This window comes from Notolepis coatsorum, assembly GCF_963971535.1.
Source record: "Notolepis coatsorum genome assembly, chromosome: 13".
In the NCBI taxonomy this organism is placed as follows: Eukaryota; Metazoa; Chordata; class Actinopteri; order Aulopiformes; family Paralepididae; genus Notolepis; species Notolepis coatsorum.
The window spans coordinates 110,297,974-110,322,547 of record NC_140177.1 but is presented as its reverse complement, the minus strand read 5'-3'; the positions used below and the strand labels follow the sequence as shown (position 1 = coordinate 110,322,547).

At 43.2% G+C, this 24,574-nt stretch overlaps 1 protein-coding gene across 1 annotated transcript in view; it reads right to left on the bottom strand.

Annotated features, from left to right (window-relative positions):
- Positions 1-82: 82 nt before the first annotated feature.
- LOC311239516 (high affinity 3',5'-cyclic-AMP phosphodiesterase 7A-like) overlaps positions 83-24,574 on the bottom strand; it is a 125,069-nt gene continuing 100,577 nt past the window's right edge. The window contains exons 11-13 of the mRNA XM_084327831.1: positions 19,965-20,061; positions 8,695-8,775; positions 83-3,376 (exon numbers count right to left, since the gene is read on the bottom strand). Coding sequence (XP_084183957.1) covers positions 3,213-3,376; positions 8,695-8,775; positions 19,965-20,061 — 342 coding nt within the window. The 3' untranslated portion in view covers positions 83-3,212. The remainder of the gene's footprint in view (positions 3,377-8,694; positions 8,776-19,964; positions 20,062-24,574) is intronic.

Here is a 24,574-nt window from a genome sequence, read left to right as displayed (position 1 = left end):
AAAAAATGTTTTTATATGAAATGGAATGCATTGTAGTTTTTAGCTGTTTTTTTAAGGTTTAGAGAACAAGACAACCCACGTGACAACTTGTTTTATTAATGAAAATGTAATCGTAACTGGCATGTATCAAAATATCATTTTTTTGTCAGAGCTTTCACAAAATAGCTTGCCACTTAAGTTTTTCCCCAAAAATTACTTACATCAAAATGGTAAACAGTAATATCAAACAGTCTTGCAATATTTTCCAGAAAGTACAAATTTGCCTCCGATATGAAAAGCACCGGTGTCCATTCTATGACTTAAGTCCAACCAAAGACACAACTCAAAGTTGTACAGATTCAAAGTGACACCCAAAAAAAAAAACTTAATATGGAATGTTTTATGGTATGAATCGCTGTCCAATTGACCAAATCATTCTTAAAGATCACACAGAGGGCAAACAGTTGGACAATTAAATGAGAAGACAATTCACCAAATAAAAAGACTGGTTTGGTCACTGACATTTTGTGCATAGCTGTAAAGCAACAATTGCCATCTTTAACCTTTTTTTTATGTTTATTCTTGAACAATACTGTGGCCTTCTTAATGGGAATCTGCACCACTGTAAAAATATATATCTTGGGTCCTAGTTAATTTCACAGATGTGGATTAAGCCTAGTCCTACATTTCAGGTAAGGAAGGGTTTGTACTGTAGGTTGTGGTGTGAAGGTAATCATCTAAGGTAAGACAAGGTTTGTACTGTAGGTTGTGGTGTGAAGGTAATCATCTAAGGTAAGGAAAGGTTTGTACTGTAGGTTGTGGTGTGAAGGTAATTATCTAAGGTAAGGAAAGGTTTGTACTGTAGGTTGTGGTGTGAAGGTAATCATCTAAGGTAAGGAAAGGTTTGTACTGTAGGTTGTGGTGTGAAGGTAATCATCTAAGGTAAGGAAAGGTTTGTACTGTAGGTTGTGGTGTGAAGGTAATCATCTAAGGTAAGGAAAGGTTTGTACTGTAGGTTGTGGTGTGAAGGTAATCATCTAAGGTAAGGAAAGGTTTGTACTGTAGGTTGTGGTGTGAAGGTAATTATCTAAGGTAAGGAAAGGTTTGTATTGTGACTGTAGGTTGTGGGTTGAAGGTAATCTAAGGTAAGAAAAGGTTTGTACTGTAAATTGTGGTTTGAAGGGGAACACCACTGAATTTAGCTATAGGAATAAAAAAAAAAAAAAAAAGGTGACAGTGATAATCTGGGGTCTGGGCAGACCTTTTGGTGTTAATCTGGGGTCTGGGCAGACCTTTTGGTGTTAATCTGGGGTCTGAGTAGATTTTCTGGTGATCATCTGGGGTCTGAGTAGACTTTCTAGTGATAATATGGGGTCTGGGTTTGACTTTCTGGTGATAATCTGGGGTCTGAATAGACTTTCTGGTGATAATCTGGGGTCTGGGTTTGACTTTCTGGTGATAATCTGGGGTCTGGGTTGACTTTCTGGGTACTACCGGTTCACACTATTACAAAATTAAGCTCATTTGTGTTAGAGCTCATATATGCATACAAACAAAACACAATTATAAAAGTCCACAAATTCTGTCTTCCTTTCATCGTCAACAGAGCAGCTCCAGGCTATAAATCAAAATGTTTCTTTAGCTTCAGGAGTTAGTCATATCCACAAATATTAACTAAACAGTTTTCATGTTTGTTTCTTTAGCTTCAGGAGAGTTAGTCATATATCCACAAATATGAACTCTAACAGTTTTCGGCCATAAGAACATCATGCAACTTCTTAAATGAAGTGGTATTCTCCTTTAACACCGCCTGTACTATCTGTGAAACCAGACCATTGACGCCGTAGTCCAGCTGACCCGTCTGACCTGCGGGACTTGGCACTTCTTCCCTGTATGTTGTGATCAGATCACGGGAACGACTCCAGGGTCCTTGTCAATATACCTCAAACCCGTTCCTCGGGTCACCCTGATACCAGTGTGAGTAAGTGGTTATTCAAGTGTTGAAATGCTGTTAAGGCCACATTAAGTGCCCCCTTCCCCTTCCCCACCCCTCCCCTTTTACAAAACAATTACCATTTGCATGTTAGGGTTGAAGTCCTAACCCCCTACAACAATATCAACAAACATTTTATTACCAATTTCTTTTTAAAGAAGACTTGAATGACATGTCAAATTTTTTTCACAGTGCAAGGAGCGACCAAACGGATCCAAAATTAGAAAACAAATAAAAAAATAAAAAGTCCTTTCATGGCATTTGGAGTGTTTAGGTATTTGCAGTCTAGCTAGGTGTTTGTTCAGTGTCAACAACAGGACAAGTATTCATGCGAGTGGTTATTCACGTACAATATGTGCTTTTTTTGTTGTCGTACAAAACCAATGTTTAATTTGTAAATAATACAACACAAAATATTGGCTTGTAAACGGTGTGCAGAGGCAGCAGGTGAAGTGGGCTCTTCACATTTGTGTACAGTAGACGAGGATTACTATTTAAAAAACGCAGCGACCCATGTCCTGTAAGCTCCCGTCAAAAAATTACTGCCCGTCTTTCTGAATAGTGAATACTAAGTCTTCTTTTTTCTTTCAAAAAAGCATTAAAACTAAACCTTTACAAATGGCACTTTCTTTAGAAGGGGCTCTTCCTTTTTGCAAAAACTTTCCCTTCAAATGTTTTTTTCTTCTTCTTTCTTTCTTTCTTTCTTTCTTTCTTTCTTTCTTTCTTTCTTTCTTTCTTTCTTTCTTTCTTTCTTTCTTTCTTTCTTTCTCTTTCTTTTTTACTAAAAAAAGAAAATAGCTAAAATGGTGTCAGCTGTGTTCAGATGAGTCATGGTGCCGGAGCGGAGCGACAGACAGAAAACAATAAATAACACCAGATAAAAACAAAAATACAGCAGAAGCAACATGAGGTATCTAACGTATTGCTCTATGTTAAAAAGGAAAACGGCTCCAAATTCAATAAATTAAGTTAAATTAGGAAACAAGTAATCAGTGGTATAGATATAGAAAGAGGGAGTGTGAGGCTGAGGTGTTTGCAAACGCCCAGGGCGATGGTTAAGTTGACGTTTCTCTCTCTTCTCTCTCTCCCTCTCTTTTCTGTCCAATGAGGATGCGTCCCCTGCTGACCGCAGCGCACTCTCGCACCTGTGTCCAACACCTGTCGCCGGGCACGCTTGGCGTGTCAAAGAGCTTTTTTCTTTTCTTTGCTTCCCTGAGGTAATACTTTGGAGTGAAGAGTCCTAAGAGGAAGAGGGGAACTCCTCTGTGTCGCTGTCCTCTGGCGGAGAGCCCTCCCAGCCCGCCTTGTTCACGCCCAGGTGGCTCATCATGGCCTCAGAGAGACGCGTGTCTGAGAAGCGCGACCACTCGCTGAACAGAGGCTCCACCACGTATGTTATGAAACCTACAAAAGGGACGACAATAATATCAGTCAATGGTTCGTTCCTTGTTAACTAAATCAGATTTAATTCATTTCTCTTTCTCTCCATCTGTATAAATAGTGAATAGTATGTAGGGATGGGGGGGGGGAATCAATACAGCGATGCATAGCAATATTTTGTGTGCAGATATTATATTGATACACTGACGGCGATATTTAAAAAAAAATCAAATAATAATCATTTTAAATTGGAGTGAGATGAACAGACAAAACATTATCTTATCAGATAAAATTGATGATTTATATATATACAGTATATATGTTTTATGTTGGGGACATAATTTGCAGTTGAAAAAAGGTAATAAATCACAATATATCGTGATATTATTATCGTGACTAGTATCGCGATAACATGGTATCGTGGGGCCTCTGGTGATTCCCAGCCTAATAGTATAATTATGCCTTTAGCTTCTGTGAAATCTGAAGGCTGGAAGAACAAGATGGCAACAAACCCATTGTAACAGACTTTAAATAAAATAAAAAAAAACAATCACAATTGTGACAAGACATTCTGAATTAATTTGTATTTGTGACTGGTGTAGAGTTTGTTCTCACCTATCTGTATATTGGCCATAGTGTTTGTGACTGTGGTGTAGTTTGTTCTCACCCATCTGTATATTGGCCATATTTTTTGTGACTGTGGTGTAGGGCTGCACGATAAATCGATATCGCGATTTGGAATGATGCAATTATCAAATCGCAAAAAAATATATATACCGGTATATATATCGCAATTTTTTATTTTTTTTAACCAGGCAGTCCCATTGAGATACAAGATCGGTTTGGGAGAGGGAGGTAAGGGGTTTTAGATTGTGTGTTGTGAAGTTTAGACTTCAGAGAGGGAGAGTAAAGTACAGAAAAAAAGGTACTGTTGGGTACCGGTATCGATTCCCAGGTAAAAATAAACATTTTCAGGCTCGGTGTCCCGAAAAGACCCACCGCGTAGGCCAGATGCAAGCCGCATTTTACAATAAACCTTTGTAGGGTTGCTTATTTTTTTATTTTATTATAATCGCAAATGTAATCACAATCGCAATATCCGTCAGATAAATCGCAATTAGATTATTTCCCAAAATCGTGCAGCCCTACGTGTGGTGTAGTTTGTTTGATTGAAAACTTTATTAACAGATTGCAGAAAGGGTACAATACAGTACAGCTCAATACACACAATTGTTAAGGGGATGCAGACCAGAGAAAGACTTTCGTCTTGTTTACATCAGGGTCCCCCATTTTCAATTAATCATATATATATTCATCATATATGACATACACGATATACAGATAGACAGTACTGCTACATCTATACATTTATGACATACCAGATTTACAAATACAGTACTGTTTGTGATACAAAAAGAGTCTAAAAAAGAGAGTATATACATTTGACGTAGAAACTGTACATTGGAGGAGGTTGGGTAGGTGGGGTGGGGGGAACTGTACATTGGAGGTGGTTGGGTGGGTGGGGTGGGGGGTTGGGTAGGCGGGGTGGGGGAAACTGTACAACTGTACAAGCAAAACTGTACATTGGAATATCGACGAAACCTTACTTGGTCCCAAGAAGAGGGTCTCGTGTATTATTGGGTTAGGACATTTACTGTACATTTACAGGGGCCAGTTTCGAATTGCAGTCTCCCGTAGGTGCTCTTTGAGAGTGGTTTTGAAAGTGGGTAGTGATTCACATTCCTTTACAGCTTTGGGTAGGGCGTTCCACATTGATGTGGCATAATTGCGAAACGTGTTTAGTCCCTTGTTTGAGCTGAATCTGGGTTTAACATGATTTGTGGAGCTCCCTCTGGTGTTGTGGTTGTGGTATTCACTGACCTTTGGGAAGTATTTTTACATGTACATGGGTACCTTAGTCGTGTAGTGTATCTTGTAGACCAGGCCCATTGCAAGTTGCTGTACTCTGTCGTCTACTCTAAGGCGGCGGTTACACCTTTCGTATCATCTTCGTATTGTTTTCATATGCGTATCGCCGCGACGTCGTGCGCCTCGAGTCACACTTTCGTTTTTTTTTCGTTTTTGTCACCAGAGCACACTGATGTAGTACACTGCCAAAGCAGTAGGTGGCAGTAGGTGGCAAACATGAAGGCAATTTCAACCAATCAGAACGAATGTGCCAATACACTTCCTGGAAGCTCCAGCAAAGAAAATAGGCTTGTTCGAGATGGGATAGGCGGACGCAGATCTGCGCAGGTTTTACTACGGCCTCGCCAAGCGCGTTGCATGACGGTTAGAATGTTGTCCGATTTGCTCTGAAAATCCGACGAGGCGAGGCACGGAACTCCCGCGGGAGCGAGCCGCGCGCAGCATTCAGAGCGAGGCTCCACAGTACCTCTCAGCCGGCTGCTCCCGGCTGGGAAGCGACTTGCTACGGTCGCGCAAAGCGCCTATTGGCTCAGAAAAGTTGTCAGTCACCAGCCATGTGACAGCCAGGGAGTTATGAGACGTTTGATTGATTGAAAACTTTATTATGTTATGCGTTATCAACTTATCATCATATCATCATGATAAACTTCAAGCTGTCAGACACACACACACACACACACACATACAGCAGTGTGTTGTGTGTGCGTGCGGCCAGGAGCGCGCAACAAGATGGTATACATTATGGTATATGAATAGTATATTCCACTGTAGCAGTATATGGTGTGCTGTACATTTGAATCTGATCTAATTTTGCACACGGCCATCGCATTATAATGAGCTGGACAGGTGTGTAATGTGTGTGTGGTGGTGACGTGAAAGCGTATCTGCCGCGCGAGACTAGGCGAGAGGCTCTCGTGAAATCTGCAGTGTCCGCCCTCTTAACTCCTCCCCCGGCTTCACTCGGCTACTCTCGTCTACTAGTCGAGGCAAACCGAAATCCATCTTGAACAAGCCTAATGTCAATAAGGCAGGCGCCTATGCCGCGCCACCATCTTGCCTATTTACTCAATGCAGCAATTCTTTTTCAGCAAAGCCTAATAAAAGTGCAATAAACAAAACGGATACATTCACTGTGTGTTCTGCCTGTCATTTGTTGATGAAACAAAACTAACATCAACACAAGTGACCACCAAGAGCGGATAGTTTAGTCTAAAAAACGATCGGTAGCATTGTTAGCTGCATGCTAACGTCAATGGAGTATGCCATTATAACAATATAGCATTGTGGCTAGAAGCTAACGTTAGCTCACGCTACTTAGCCAGCACCAAAACTGATGATATCGCGAGCTATCAGTAGTTAGATAACATTAGAGACAACGCTGTGTGTATTAAACAAAGGTGAATAGATGACTGGGCCATTTTGTTTAATGCTTGTTAAGTTGAAAGAGGAGCTCTGAGCCAACAGGGTCTGAATCCTGATAGCTCACGTTAGCCAGCTGCTCATGCAATCGGTAATGCTAGCAGAATGAATGGATGTAAACTTTATTTAACATATTGCATATGGGTACAATACAATACGGCTCAATACAAACAATTGTTAAGGGAATGCAGACTGTTGTAGCTTGGACTGGGGTCCTTATAACAATAACTTGACAACACATGGTAGCTGAAGCTATTTGGGAGTACACGGAGCTCTGTCCCAAACACACACACTGTTGTCACCGGAAGGGCACGCAGATGGTATCTACTGCGCATGGGCGTTTTCGCAACAACGGCTAGCGTGCTGACTACACGCTGTTGTCGATTCGTTTTTTTTGCGTATCTCCAAACGCAAACACAATTTTGCGTTTCAGCCGTATCCACAAAAAAACGCCAAAAAACGCATTTCTGTGTAATAGGGACATCAAACGTCGTCAAAAACGTATAAAAAAACGCCAGGAATATACTAGTCTAACCATGGCCTAAGCCATCCTAGGTAGTCAAAGTGGGCAGGGGTGAGGTGGGTTCTAGGAGTAAGGTCAAGTAGTACGGTAGTCTGACCAGTTTGTTTTGTGATGTTTGTAATCTTGTTTTTAGCACCTTTGAGGTGCTTTGGTACCATGAGGTGCAAGCATAGTCATAGTACATAGAATGAGTGCTCCTGCCAGAGTCTTCAGGGTATTCTTGTTTACCAGAGAGGAGATCCGGTACAATACCGGTAATCTAGTTCGTTGGTTGACTTTTTTTGATTACATTGGATGCCATTTTGTCACAGGAAAGATTTGCCTCTAGGATGGAACCTAGGTATGTAATTTCATCTTTCCTTGTGACAATATTGTCACCCACTGTAACTGAGAAGCCGTCGGTCTTGCTGAGTTTGTTATTTGATCCGAAGAGAATGGACTCTGTTTTACCCAGGTGTAATGATAGTTTGTTATCAGTGAGCCAGGTGCAGATTCTGCCGAGTTCTGAGCTGAGGGTTTTTTCAACCTGTAACTTGTTCTTGTCAGAGACCAGCAGGGCTGAGTCGTCCGCGAACAAGAACAAGTTGCAGTCACAAGCTGACGACATGTCATTTGCATAAATTAGGAACAGTAGCAGTCCTAGTATGCTTCCTTGTGGAACACCACAGCTCACTGTGAGGGGGGGGATAGGGTACCATTTACCTCCACCATCTGTTCTTTCCCCTCAAGGTAGGATTGCATCCAGCTCACTGATTGACAAGCTAAAAGCAATTGGTTTTAGCTCGTCAATCAGAATGGAGTGATTGACAGTGTCGAAGGCCTTTTGTAGGTCCAGCATGACCATGCCGCAGTATTTGCCCGCGTCCACCTCTTGTTTGATGTGGTCGTTCAAATAGAGAAGGCATGTGTCAGTGGAGTGGGATGTTCTGAAGCCAGATTGGAATTTGTAGATCAGATTACCGGTAGTTTCCGCTAGGTACTTTTCGACCTGTTCGTAGACAATTTTTTCCATGACTTTCGAGATGGAGGTAAGAATAGAAACAGGGCAGTAGTTGCCTGGGTCTAATTTGCTGCCCTTTTTGTGCAGGGGGGTCACTCTCGCAATTTTGAAGTCCTTGGGGACGTGTCCCTGTTTTATGGAGAGGTTTATTATGTGTGTGATGACTGTTCTCTGTGATCTGTATATTGGCCATAGATCTGGTATGTCATAAATGTCTAGATGTAACAGTACTGTCTACCTGTATGTTATGATGAATTGAAAATGGGGGACCCTGATGTAAACAAGACGAAAGTCTCTCTGGTCTGCATCCCCTTAACAATTGTGTGTATTGAGCTGTACTGTACCCATTCTGCAATCTGTTAATACAATTGTCAATCAATCAATGGTGTTTGATTGACTGTGGTGTAGTTTGTTCTCACCTATCTGTATATTGGCCATAGTGTTTGTGACTGTGGTGTAGTTTGTTCTCACCTATCTGTATATTGGCCATGGTGTTTGATTGACGGTCACACATGGGGCTCACATCAATGCTGTGTTTCTTCTCCGTGTCTCCTGAGGGGGAATTCAGGTATGGTTAGACTCCGATGTCTCTCTCTCTCTCTCTCTCTCACACTCACACACACACACACACACACACACACACACACACACACACACACACACACACACACACACACACACACACACACACACACACACACACACACACACACACACACACACACACACACACACACACACACACACACACACACACACACACACACACACACACACACACACACACACACACACACACACACACACACACACACACACACACACACACACACACACACACACACACACACACACACACACACACACACACACACACACACACACACACACACACACACACACACACACACACACACAAATCAGGGATGTGTCTGAATAAAACATTATTCGATCAAGAGCCTTATGATCGACTTTGAAATTGTAATAAATTGATTTGTCTTTTTTTTAAGACATGGAAGGTTTAGCTGTACTGTTAAAAACATGTTTTGCTGGAGAAAGAAAAGCCATTCCATTTTCCCCCACGGTGCACAGGACCGCCGGCAAGCCTACGTTCTACATGTGGGCCATGCATGGCAAACTGTGGTCACTCACCCACGGATGTTCCATGAGGGACATTTAGTCAAACGCATGCGCAGATCATGTAGAACGTAGGCTTGCTTACCCGGTGATACAGGTGCTCTGTGTTCAGGCATCCGAGTATATTCCTATATATTTGCTTGTTCCTTTTCTGCACTGACTCATAAAATCATCTGACATGAAGATGGAACACATCCTTGTTGTCAATATGATTTACATTACTGGTAGTTCATACAAGACACCATCGTCCTCCAAGCCAATCTGCACCCCAAATTAGGCCTGGGTTGTTTCCCATTTCTGTTAGCGCCACGGACATAAGAAAGAGGTCTAGCTGAGTCAATGTTCATGGTTTTGTTGAACACCTGTATTTCACAGGAGAGAAACTGTATTCAAAGAAAGCCACCAAAATAGTCTTTGAATCTAAATATACTCTCTTTGTGTTGATTCTACACTAACTCCATGATTTTACTCAAGTAAATATCCGTTACAAGCTCCGGTCTCAAGCAGAAAAATGCCATCCTTAACCTAGATTAATCTAGACCAACTACAGAAAACCATGAGATCAATTAGTTAATTTCCTTTAATCCATTGACAGCACTAACAAACAAACAATAATAATAATAACTTGGTTTGTCCGAGGTAAGCGACAGTTGTGATTGGAGGATCAAGAAAAGAGGGCAGGGTTTGAGACAGGTCCATTATGTTTGCGTGATGAGCTAAATATACATTTATCAATCAATGAACTGATTGACGGAAGGTATTAGTCTGTTGGTTTATTAAAAAATTTGAACCTAACATCAACTCTTCCACGGACAGACACAGCGGATCAATGTAGTCGCATGGCGTTAAAGATCAAAGTAAGCGCTCTACAGATATTGAGCGTAATTTTGTAAAACTTCTGGCATTACCGGTAATATTCATGGGTTATTTCACATCAGTGCGGCAACCCAAGTACAGCGCTTCTAGCGGCTTTCTCCTGCACACCACTAATGTAGTGTGGAGAAAGGTCTGGCTATGCCACACTAAGCGATGCCTTTCTCTGCATCTCCCTAAATCCTCCTCGAATGTCAAATTGATTCAGATTCCTTTACCGTCACAGCTTTTAAATATATATATATTTTTTTAATACATACATTTAGAAAAACGTGAGATGCTCGTTTGCCCCAGCTCCTCAACCGTTGTAGATTTGTAAACAACAACGGTCTATAAAGCCTATACAATACAAGGTATATGTTTTTTTTTACAAGGTAAATCAATTATTCTACAGTGTAAGTAGCAGCAGTGTGTGCGTGTAATAAGTGTGCTTGTGTGGTGTGTGTAAGTCACTTAAGCTGCTTTTGCGTGTATGCTAATGTGATAATTTAGAGTCTCTCTCCGTCAATAGTCTGTTGCAACATATTAACACGTTGGTCGCCAAAAACGGCTTACGACGTGTTTGCCCGCCATGCGTTGAACGCCAACAACGCCGTACGCCGTTTTTGAAATCAATATTAAATTTTTTTGCCATGGCATTCATAATTCATCCAGCCAACCTCCGGAGCTGCAGCGGGACCCTGAATGAGATTGCAACGCATCAATACCGCCGCCTGGTGGATGGTCGGGCGAGTTACACTCTCAAAACCGGAAGTTGTGATCGGTGCGTCGAGGAAATCCCTCCGGCAGTAATATCTTGCTACGGGACTACAGATAAACACTGGCGTGCATTTGGATCGCTTCCATAACGCAATAATTTATATGATTTCGGCGTTTATTGCGCCATACAAACCGGAAATGGATCTAGGCCAGTGGTGCCCAACCAGTCGATCGCGATCGACAGGTAGATCGCGGGCTGATTTCAAGTAGATCTTGATTAATAAAATTCGATTATTAAATTTTTTTTTTTTGCTAAATCAACTCTTCCTCTCCTTGTTAACTACAACAAGCAATACTGTTTGTTATTTAAGATGATGTCGGACTCTGCACTGACAGATTTGTGTTCATTATGCTGCTTTTATAAAGCCTCAAATGACGGTTTACAATATACAATTTTGGCTGGTAGCTCTCGGGCTAGGTGGTAAATAAAAAAGTAGATCTTGGTTCAAAAAAGGTTGGGCACCCCTGATCTAGGCGATCGGCGTCAAATAATTGGGATATTTTTCTTCCAGTCTCATCGGCGAACGGTAAGAGGACAGTAACGTTATTTTCAGCCCGATTGTGCGTTACTTTGTTTGCAAACAGTCTGATCAATATATCAACCCATACTACATAAAGCCGTTACCGACGATAAAATAATTATAGACGACCCCCGCCCCCCCTTTCCTCCACGCATGATGAAGCATAATGTATACCGATCATATACATTTGAATTTTTTAATATAGCATGTATAGGAAAGAAACGGCAATCAATAATCTATCATATGCGTTTGGGCCTATAACTAGCATTTTTGGAATTACAGCAGAAAAGCGTATGAACATAGTTTATATTCAAGACGGTATTAACACAACAATGTATGAATGAAAAAATATAACATTCCCACATCCGGAACGATAGATAATAGATGTTGAATGGGCCATAGTAATGTCCCACTTTGACAACCTAGGATGGCTTAGAGTAGACGACAGAGTACAGCAACTTGCAATGGGCCTGGTCTACAAGATACACTACGCGACCAAGGTACCCATGTACATGTCAAAATACTTCCCAAAGGTCAGTGAATACCACGATCACAACACCAGAGGGAGCTCCACAAATCATGTAAAACCCAGATTCGGCTCAAACAAGGGACTAAACACATTTCGCAATTATGCCACATCAATGTGGAACGCCCTACCTAAAGCTGTAAAGGAATGTGAATCACTACCCACTTTCAAAAACACTCTCAAAAAACACCTACGTGAGACTGCAATTCGAAACTGGCCCCTACAAATGTCCTAACCTAGTTGTACAGTAAATGACCAAGTAAGGCTTTGTCAGTATTCCAATGTACAGTGTAAAATGTGTGTGTGTCCCCTACCCAACCCCCCCCCCCCCCCCCTCCAATGTACAGCCCTCACCCAACCCACCCAACCCCACCCACCCAACCTCCTCCAATGTACAGTTTCTACGCCAAATGTATATACACTCTTTTTCTGGACACTTTTGTATCACAAACAGTACTGTATTTGCAAATCTGATATGTCATAAATGTATAGATGTAGCAGTACTGTCTATCTGTATGTCATGTATGTCATATATGTTATGATGAATTGAAAATGGGGGACCCTGATGTAAACAAGACGAAAGTCTTTCTCTGGTCTGCATCCCCTTAACAATTGTATGTATTGAGCTGTACTATACTGTACCCATTCTGCAATCTGTTAATAAACTTTTCAATCAATCAATCAATCATGTCAATATAGCAATCAAATTTAAAAAGTTATAGCCCTGCAAAGAAGGTAAACATCTCCATAGGCTTTCACCGGTGGCAGACTGGCTATATTGATGGGTACAATGGCTGGCAGTCAATGTGTTAATTAATGTTAACACAAAAGTGATATCCTCACTAGCTTAAAAACTGAGCCTGGTATGGCCTTCAAAAGACAGTGATGGCACAAGGTTGGGATGATATATGGGCCGCTAGCATTATCAAGTAAGTGTAACGTTAACCAACAGCTTTCACATTCCACAACTGGCTGCGCCAACTCATAATGTTACAGTGGGTCTGTTTCGTGCTTGTTTTCACATGAATAGGTTCAAACTGATTAGCCTTAAAAAGACACTTAAAATACGTTTTTCAAACTAAACCATGATAATTGAACACTGTGCTCATATGTACATAATGACGACTATAATACATAGCAAAAGTCTGGGCTCTCTCTCACCACACTGTATGAACTCTGAACCCCATTGCCTATACTCTAGGCTCTGTTGCCTATACTCTAAGCTCTGTTGCCCATACTCTAGGCCAGGGGTGCCCAACCTTTTTTGAACCAAGATCTACTTTTTAATTTGCCACCTAGCCGAGAGCTACCAGCCCAAATTTGTCCTACTCTCGGCTAAGATAAGATAAGATATTCCTTTATTGATCCCCTTGGGGAAATTCAGGCATAATAGCAGCATGGGGGAAGGGGGTACAGGTAGTAAAAACAACACAAGCAGTGTAAACAAATAATATAATTGACTATCTAACTAACTGAAAAATATATTCACAGTGTCATAAGGTGCATAAGGCTAGCATTAGTAGTAATAGTATTACCCATTCAATATGCACATGACAGAAAATATTATATGGCATATAATATTTTCTGTCATGTTCATATTGAATGGGTATATAATATAATATGCTATTTTATATATCATTGTAACAGTGTAGTGTAGGAATTACAAGAATGACAAGACTGTAACTGTAACTTCTCACGTTTATTTCACACTCTGCATACACACTGACAACACACACTCAGTTCAATGGGCATGAGAAAACATGCGTTTACATTGCCAAAGCAAAAGTGGAACAATACAATCAAAACAAAAATATATGTACAATTAAAAGGGAATAGGAATGATGTGTAAACAGAGCTGTCACATTGCAAAATGGAATACAATCAAAAAACAATTCCACAAAAAGGTCTGTCAACAGTCACTGATAGTTCTCCTTTATCTTGTTTTTTTAATATTTTTTAATGTCTCTTAGTGAGAACGCTGGCACTGGGAAGAGGTAGCTAGTTTTTTCAAAGTCTGGGTTGTAGGAGCTGGTTGCAAGCCTCAGGCAGTCCACAAGATGGTCATCTGTCAATGTGGTTCTGTACTTGGACTTGATGATCTCAACACAGGTAGGTTGATCCAAAAAATGCTGTTACGTTCATGGCACATCTCCTGAGGTTGGGGTACTTCTCAGGCAGCAGTAGCTCCCAGAAATCTGCCTTCATCCCTTGTGTTGCCCTGGCTTTAATCTCAATGTCAGTTTGAAGTGTGAGGATCTCGTTCTCCACAGCATGGCTGTCCAGATTAAACAGTGTGGCCACTTTGGATGTGATGTCATCCACATCTACAGTTCCAAATGGAAAACAGATGTAGCTTGCAACAGGTTCAAGTATTGAAAAGTCTGTGAAGCGCTTATCAAACTCTGACAAGATGCTTTGAACTTGCTCCTCATAATGTGTGCAATCAAACTGTGCGGTGTCCTCACCCTGACGTTGAAGTTCTGCTTGCATGTGAGGAAAGTTGCGCGCAGTGTTTCTTGTGCATCGTTGTATAATGCCGCTCCAAATTACCCTTTTTCGGCACAGCCACAGTTTGTTTGCAAATCAGACAGACTGATTTTGCGTTGAAATAAACAAAAAAGTAAGCCTCTTCCCACTCTTCTTGGAAATTATATGTTTTTGGTCTTTTGGCTGCTCCGGTTCTGCTTGCGGCGCTGACGCTGGTGCTATCCGGCAGCTCGTCGGAGGCGGCGTTGGAGCAGCTCCCTGGCGGCGCCGGCAGCTCGTCGGAGGCGCCGTTGGAGCTGCTCCTGGCGGCGGCAGCTCGTCGGAGGGTCCTGGCTCTGGCGGCAGTGAAGTCTTGCTTGCGTTGTTGAAAAGTAGCGTCCTCTGAATTAACCTCTTTTTAGCTGGTGGTGTTCCATTCATCTTGCAGTTTCGAGTGACTCAAGGCTGGTCTCAGAGCCATGTTTATACTGTACCTGCCAGGTGATGGGCCCGACCCCCACTCATGCCACTCCATGAAAACAAAGGCATCAATTTGCATCCCTATGGGTGAAGCTCGCTGTCCGGAATGTACGGAATGTAGACGGTATCGATTGGCTCAGGCTGCCGACTGCCTGTTATACACAGGACTGCTCGAACGTGTGTTGTCCTCCCCTCCAAATCAAATCAAATTAAATGATTTTCCAAAATAATCTCGCGGTCTACTTGAAACCAGCGCGCGATGGGCACGACTGCTCTAGGCTCTGGGCTCTGCTGCCCATACTCTAGGCTATGTTGCCTATACTCTAGGCTCTGTTGCCCATACTCTAGGCTCTGTTGCCCATACTCTAGGTCAGGGGTCGGCAATAGGCGGCCCGCGGGCCGAAATTGGCCCGCCAGCAATCATTTCTGGCCCGTCAGTTTATTTTGAGAATATGATATTTATTTTACGTGCGGGAAATATTCACTCGTGACGCCAGAGTGTCTTTGTGAAGCTGTATCTATCTATTCATCATATCTATGTCTGTCACTATAGCCAATTGAAATGCTAGAAATGGTCACGTGGACTGGGAGAACCAATGGAATAGTCCCACCGGGCCGCGTGTATATTTTCCCTAACGCACTTTCAATTCCGCGTTCGGGATGCAAGCGGCTAACGTTAGCAAAAATGTTAAAAAATAAAAAAATAAAAAACGTCTTCAGTGATTTTTTTCGGGCCAAGTCATTCTTATTTTAACCTCCACTGTATTTGTTTTTTTTTAATAGCATTACCGTTTTAAGGGAGCCTACTTGTAGAGCTACTGTCCTGACTATAGACCCTACTGTTGTGGTTGTTGTGCCAGGCAGGGAGGCTGTGTGCTGGAGAGCGTGAATGCAAGTCTTGTGGCTAGCTTCTGATTGAAAGCGAGCTAGCACCCTTTTCCCATTACTTTGAACCATGAACTAAAAGGCTTGTTATCATACAAACAAGGGACTAAACACGTTTCGCAATTATGCCACAACAATGTGGAACGCCCTACCCACAGGCGTAAAACAATGTGAATCCTCAGTGTTTCCCACAGGATTAAGGCCATGGTTAGACTAGTGTATTCCTGGCGTTTTTTTATACGTTTTTGACGACGTTTCATGTCCCTATTACACAGAAATGCGTTTTTTTGTGGATACGGCTGAAACGCAAAATTGTGTTTGCGTTTGGAGATACGCAAAAAAAACGCGTGCTCGGGTGACAAAAACGAAAGTGTGACTCGAGGCGCACGACGTCGCGGCGAAATGCATATGACGACGATACGAAAATGATACGAAAGGTGTAACCGACGCCTTAGTGAGACTGTGGTGGTGGGTGAACCTCGGCCCCTCAATCTGGTGCACTTTGAGAGCTAAATTAAGAGGGTAGATCTATGATGAACTTTGTGCTCAAAACACAAAATCGACTAGACACTAGAACATACATTTGAGCCATCAAAGAAATTAAGCAAAAGTGGTTACCTGTGTTGAACTAGTTTATTTTTTAGAAAATAAAAAAATAGACTGGATTACTATTACGACTACTACCACTGCCAATACTACTGATACATCCCTATTGGCAAACTTTATATATAAAAAAGAAGAAAAAAAAAAAAAAGAAAATTAAAGTTTTTATAAATATAAATCAAAATATTATATAAATATAATCAAATTGACGGGAATCCGTCTCAAGACGGAACGCTTTAATGCCTGCGTCTTTGGATAGCTTCTTTGCAACGGGGAAATACCAACAGAGGAGCCAGAAGAGGAGCCTACGACCTCCAAGACACATAAAGCTTTTTTTTTTTTTTTGGTCTTTTTCCCCCCTCCATTTTCCTCCGATTTTTCTCCCATCCCAATGTTAGTCGTATGCCAATTCCCAGTCCATTCCTGGTCGCTGCGCTTTACCCCCCACAGTCAGATCATTTGGGAGAGTGGAGGCTACCACGTGCTTCCTCCGACACACGTCCAGCCAATCACCGCTTCTTTTCACCTGGCAGCGCGGATTCTCATTGAGAGGGCGTAGCGTGTGGGAGGACCACACTATCCCCCTCACGTCCAATCCGCGCTTAGCAGGCGCCCCGACCGAACTGTAGGAGTCGCTGTTTACAACGACCCGGACCCACCCCGCCAGCTTCTCCCACCCTCTGATACAGCCAATTGTATCAGTGCAGACGGCCAGCCAAGCTGGTGACAACCCCGGAGCTGTGAGCTGGATTCGAACAGGCGAACCAAGCTCACAGCTCCGGGGCTGGTGACGAACGCAATCTCCGCTCGACCACCTAACCGCCTCACATAAAGCTTCTTTTAATAAACAGGAGTCATACTTAAAATACGGGTTTATCGCAACAGGTGACTCTTGCGTGCTGAGGTCCTCTCTGCATAATATGTGGCGACAAGATAGCAAATGAGGCAATGATGACAACTGTGTTCAAGTTGGCAGATAAAGTAGCTGCATTCAACGCCAATCTGGAATTGGAGGGCGGCGAGTGGACATTTGACATGTTTCAAACATTAGCAGGGATTTTGGAGGACTGAACAAGCCCAGGGCAGTTATGGTGAGTCGTGTTTACTTTTCATGCATTCTGTTCTGCTGTTCACGTGTATGCACTCACCGCGGTGCTGCATGAACATCAAATGCCCATCCTACTGATCTGCTGTTCATGTGTATGCACTCGCCGCGGTGCTGCATTTTTCACAATCATTATATTAAATTAGCCATTGTTTTTGGTCCTGGCCCGCCATTCAATGGCTTGGGGAAAAATTGGCCCGCGGCCAGACCTAACTGCCGACCCCTGCTCTAGGCTCTGTTGCCCATACTCTAGGCTCTGTTGCCTATACTCCAGGCTACGTTGCCTATACTCCAGGTTCTGTTGCCCATACCGTACAAACTCTGAACTCTGTTGACTTTACTAAACGTATACCTATACTGCCTGAACTGCCTAGGGCTGGGCAATATGGCCTAAAAATAAAATCTCAGATTTTTTCACACCACATCCGATTTACATCGATTCTTTTCTCTTAAAAACTAGAAACGCCAAGGAAATCATTCAAATAAGCTTTGTTTTTATTTGACACAAAAATGATCAAACCAAGATGAATTTCCCTATTGGGATTGAAGTGCAAACCTAACTTTCACCAATCTTCACTTAAAAAAAATAATATATATAAAAGGTTACTCTTGATCAAACAAAGATGAATGTCCCTATTGGGATTAATAGTGCAATAACTTGCTTTTTCACCATACTTCACTTAAAACAAATAAAAGCTGGCTCTTGATCATCAAACAAGAATGAATTTCCCTATTGGGATTAATAAAGTGCAAATCTAACTTTCACCAAACATCACTTTTTGTAAAATAAAAGGCAACTCTTTTTTAAATCTTTAATCGATAAAATCGATTAATCGCCCAGCCCTACAACTGCCTTACACCATAATCATAACTACCTACCTCAGCCTATAGTCCATATATTATTGTTTACATACCTGTATGATAGGCATATACAATAATTCTATCCTACAACTGATATATCTGCATATATTATATCTATATCTGTATATATCCCATATTTATTCTCAATAGTTATAGTTACCCAGTATGGCTTACTACCATAGGATATTTATACCTGTATCGCTTTACATAATTATACTGTACATAAGTTTAGCATATATTACCAGTATCTATCTATATATATAATTAAAGAGTTAAATGTGATATATATATATATCACATTTAACTCTTTAATTGCCAGACCCGCAATATCTCGGGTTAACTCGCCATGCGTTGGACGCCAGAACCAGAGATATCTCGGGTTTTGGTAGTTTTTTCTTTTATTCGCTATTTTCATTCATTATTCATCCATTGACCTCGGTGTTGCCATATGAAAGGATTTTGAGATCGCCAAAGTGCAATACCGGCCGCATATATCCCTTATATCTAACTCTGTGTTACACTCAAATGTCACCGGGCGCTATATTTAGACGAAGCCGAGTAAGTCGCTTCATCCGAACACTTGGAAACGCATCTGGCACTCTCGATCCATAAATTGTGCCAAATTATGTCCGGGACCAGACAGACACCAATACTGGAAATCGCGATCAGACAATTGGAATATTCTTTTTGGAATACTACCGACCACAGGTAAGGACTATCTGACATCAATTTCAGCTTGATCCAACAATGTTTTGATACCGATCCAGCTGATCAGCGTTTTTAGTGTTCTAACTAAATGGATTTATATCGACACATTCATGGAGAATGCAAGCCGGGACCACAAAGCTTCTCAAAGGGTTGGCTCGACACGCGACAGCTCTCCAACTCGTAGTGACGTTGAGTTCTACTTCGTTCTACCGCAGCAAAAAAGTGAGTCTACTAATAGCCCACCGGGCATAAGAAGTTAATTAAACTTGACAGAAATAATTATTTCATGTATATCGATATCGAGTGATATGAAAATTATTTTATCGTGATAACGTTTTTGGCCATATCGCCCAGCCCTATGCACTCCTATCTTTAAAGTGTGGCATAGCTACAACGGGACCGGGCTAATGGCTGGCGCTGAATGAGTTAATCACTTGTACATTGTATATTGTTAATTTGCACTTGTGCTGTGCAATGACAATACATTTGAATCTAATCTAATCGGGCGGCACAGTGGTACAGTGGTTAGCACTGCTGCCTCACAGCAAGAAGGTCCTGGGTTCAAACCCCAGCAGGCGTCTTTCTGTGTGGAGTTTGCATGTTCTCCCTGTGTTCACATGGGTTTCCTCCAGGTACTCTGGTTTCCTCCCACACCATAAAGACATGCATGGTAGGCAGGGACTACAGATGAAAACTAGCTCATTAGCTAATTCTGGCACATTTACATTGATGTGGAAACTGAAGATGTTGATTAATGTGCACTGTCCCTGGGTAATATTTTTATTTTTTTTATAATTAAACTTAAATCTAGTGGTACCTTGGTGGAAGAACTCCTCTGTCACTTTCTCACTCCACTGTCTGCTCAGCTTCCAGGGTCGGCAGGGGTTGCAGATGTCCGCACACTTCATGGCCATCTTTACAAGACATAGCGGTGGGGGTAGGAGAGAGAGAGAAGATAGAGAGAGAGGGGGATAAGACACTCAGGGATAAGAAAGGCCTCAAACATATTCCTGACAGATGGTTCACATCCTTATGGGGAATTTATACTCAAAAGGGGAATTCCACCTGAATTAACTTTTAAAGGAACACGCCAACATTTTGGGAAATTAGCTTATCATCTTTTCCAGAGAGAGACAAGAAGATAAGATACCAGTTTCCTCTCTGTGCATTCAGTAGAAAGCTATCTGGCTGCATGTTAGCCTAGCTTAGCACAATGAATGGAAGCAGACAGTGCCGGTTAGCTGAGGCATTGTCCAACCAACACCTCTCCCGAAGGCTAACCAGCCATGTCTGCTTCCATTCATTGTGCTAAGCGATGATTCAGAAAGAAAAAGATCCACAGGTCTTTTTTAGTCTTGTGATATGGTTTCAACCTTTCATGACTTTGAACTATGAATCATTAGGTTGCTGAATCCTAGATTGTCAACATTAGCCAAACAGAGACTTGCACAATAAACAAGCTTTGTAACACAAAGGTTTATAGCAATCTAGAATCTAATCTAAGTCACTTTGAGTTCTAGAAAAGATCTATATAAATCTAATTTATTGTTATTATTATCATCATCATCATTCATCATATAATCAAAATCAAATCTTGAGATTCCCACCCCTAATATCTTCTTACAAACTTTTCCAATCATTCTTTCTCGGCAGTGTGCAATGTGATGCACTGCACTTTCCTGAGGTGGTTGGGAAAAAAACCTCTTCTAGACAGTATGGTTCTGTATTTATAACATCTATATGGCCGTCCATTCAACTGCCTGTTTCATAATGCTATCACTGACACTGTACAGCACTTTCTGTTGGAGGTTGGGATTACGGTGTATAGAAATGACAAAAGGGCGGATACGTGGTGCAGTGGGCAAGGCGCTCACCACGAATACGGGAGACGCTGGGTTCGCCTGTTCGAGCCCAGCGCTCCACATTGCTTTCAGTTTAGCTGGTCGTCCGTACTAATACACATTGGCAGTATTAGGGGGTGGGAAACTGATGGTGGGGATCGGGCGTTGTGGACAGCGACTCCTACAGGTCGGTTGGTGCGCCTGCGCAGTAGAATCAGGAAGCGATGGGGGCGGCGCCCCTCCAAAGCGCAGACCCCCGACGCTGAAAGATCGCGCCGCGCAGGTGAAAAGATACGACTGCTGTTACCTCGAGTATCGGAGGGGACTCGTGCTATGTATGACTTAGTCCACATTGCAGCCGGCTTGTGGGAGGCAAGAAACGGCGTTCGAGACAGGGGAGGGTTGAATTGGATGATACGAAATTGGGATGGGAGAAAAATAGAAAATGGGAGAAAAAAAGTGGATAAAAAAAAAAGAAATGACAAAAGAACCACCACATTATAGTGTATAATATGTAGCTATTCAATAACAACGCTTATTAATCAATAATAATATATAAAGCTACAGTCCGTTATTTATTTGACGATTTAAACTTTGGATTTAAACATCTGTTATTGACTAGATTAACTATTAGATGGAAATAATGTTTTTTTTTTGTTTAAAGATAAAAATTTTAGCGTTTATCGCTTTATTCTACTGGGCAGTCCAGTAGAGAGAGAGAGAGGTGAAACGGGAGACAGAGTGGGGGGAAGACATTCGACAAATAACGACGGGTTCGGGAATCGAACCCGGGTCGGCCGTGCCGCGACTCAGCGCGTTATGTGGTTCGCCACTGGGGCGCCCAGATGGAAATAATGTTTAGTTGTCACATGCTGTTGGTTCTTGTGTCATAGGTTCAGACAATACTTTTCATAGTGAATACAAAATTTATAAATGATTCATGTAAACAAAGCTATACTGCAATCACAGATGGGACCTTTAGACAACAGCTGCAGGTTATTTCTTAGCTTTAGCTTTTTATCCTCCCGCTTGTTTGCTTTAAATATATATATATTTTCAAAGACATCATCTTCCTGTTGTGTATTCATTTGTTTTTTTTAAGTGTAATAACTGAACAAAAGGGCATTGTGACCAAAGTAGGATACAAACATATCTGACCACTAGAGGGCAGCAATGGGGCAAATAAGTCTCATGTATAAACATAAAACTGCCTTACAGGCATAATAATATTTTACTAAGACTAACTAAAGAGATTTGCTGAAAAAGATAATTGTTTTTGTGCATTGATTACAAGATCTCAAATACAATACATACAACTTTCTCTTGGGCACAAGGTAGGTAAAAATACTGTCAGAAAACTGTTATTGCTGCTTTTAAAGTACGAGACCAAAGAACAGGATGTCTAACCTGCAGGATGAAGTGTAAGTTATATTATCATACTGGCCAATCGCGTCTCGCTCTTCGCCATTATGAGATATCTCTTATCTCCTAGCACATAATGTGCTCACGAACAAACAAATGCACTCACATGCACGTGACCAGGCCACGCCCCCGCGTCCCACTATATGACGCTGGACATGGTCACACTCTACCTTCCTCTTTTTTGTTTCCAACACGGAAGTAGCAGTGCACTCCGTGAACTAGCCGTTATGAAACGCAGGGAGAAATTACACAATATTGGGTTTTCGCCAGAAGTTCACATGCCCCTGGAATCTTCTTGGCACATCCTAAACAGCGCAACGGGCCTGTACTGGGTTTTCCTCGTCTCGTGACAGCGGACTGAGGGACGTCGCGCGACGGTTAGCAGTCAAGCTAAGTTGTGCACAGGTAAGGCCTGCGTTGTCAGGCATTGATACTAGCATGAGTAATACTGCTCGTTGTCCCGTGAGACAGCCGAGTGATCGTCATGACTCTGTTTTTGGTGTTTTCCCAGCTATCCTAGAGCACGCGGCTAATACTAATGCTACAACGCTAGGACGCCGTTCCTTTGTTCCCCGCCGAGGGCTGTCTTTACACCCCTTCATGGGTGCACACCACAGTGGAGGTTGCTGCATGCCTACTAGTGAGGCAGTGCTTCACTAGTAGTAGACTTTGGTCTGCAGCCACCACTGGTGTTCCGTGCTTGTGAAGCAGGTGGCATCAGTCCTTTGCCTCTAACATGGTGGAACGGTGTCCCGCCCGGCCGACGCCATGAGGCGAGTCGGCCCGGCAGGTGGCTGGTGGGCTGTTAAAGCCTATACCGCCGCGGTATACAATTAGCAGTGACTGGCAACATTGTTCAAATAGCTGTTTTTTCTGTCAAAAATGGTGTCGGGTGGTGGGGCCTTAGGGCCAGCCGACGTCAAAACATTGCGCGAGGTTTTGAGGTTATTCAGCTTTTGACCTAGCCGCAAGCTATAACCGCAGGGAGGGCTAGGATGCTGTCAACGCTTGTTCACAGACATCTTTGGTTGGGACAGTCTCCCCTTGAGGAGGAGAGAAGGTTTTTCCTTCCTCAGGGCTCCCCTCTCCGCAGAGGGACTTTGGTCTTTCCGCAGGAGCGCGGGCGGTATTTGACCTAGGCCTCACACCGCGCAGCCAGAGGTGAGGGCGCGGCCTCGCCAGCGGCTGTGGCGAGGCCCCCGACCAGCGGCCATGTTTCCCCCGCCTGAGGTACCCTGGACACAAAGACAACAGGTGATCACAAGGCCGACAGCCTTGGCGGCCGAGGGATCGGCTACATTAGATGAGCATGCCCTAAGAAACCGTCGCCGTCTAGCTGTGTCTAGCTCGCTCTCCGGTCACTCCCCCCCCCCCCCCCCAACACCAGCGGGATACAGGCTCTGATTTGTTCCCTTTGGCTGCGGGCCGCGTGCCTTCAGTGAAGCACAAGCGGCCCCACGTTTCGCTTCTCATGGGGACAGGGGCTGACACCCAGTTGCTGGCTAGGCCTGGGTCTGTCCGTGAGAATGCTGTGCTGTCAAGCGGCTCCCACGCCACACGTTCTGCGTCTGTGTTTGGTGAGCCTGGTGTTGTGTCTCAACGACGAAGGTGGTCAGCGGGGGAAATCGAGGCCCAGGGGGTCGCAGCGCGAGTTCCCCCAGCCCGCCCTCGCCAGGCCAGGCATCACGTTGGTGCCTCCCATGGCCGGAAGACCGGCGGTAGTCAGGCACGCGTGATTTGGGTGGTAGTAATATCACTGCAGGGCTACGGTGTGTAGGAACCCACCCTATCGGGCAGTGTGGGGACCACACGCCTTGCATGTCCAGCTGCAGAACAGATCCTCAGCAGTCCATGCCGGGGAGATGTTCAGTGTGATGTCAGCTTCCCCCGTATCAAACCGGCCCTTTCTGTCGGGGTCCCCCCTTGGGTGAGATTGCCTCGTTGGTAGTGTCAGGGTGCGATATCCCGGCTCTGCGAGGCGGTTGGCGAGTCCAGGGTTGGCAACGCACAGCGGGTGGGACCGGGCCGCCTATCTACGGTTCCTGGCGGACCAGCGCCAAGTGCGCTTTGGGATTATCATCACATATGGCTACAGCAGTGCCATATGTCGAGGTGGATGGAGGGAACGCTGAGGCGAGGACTTGTGTTGCAGTTTGCACAACCC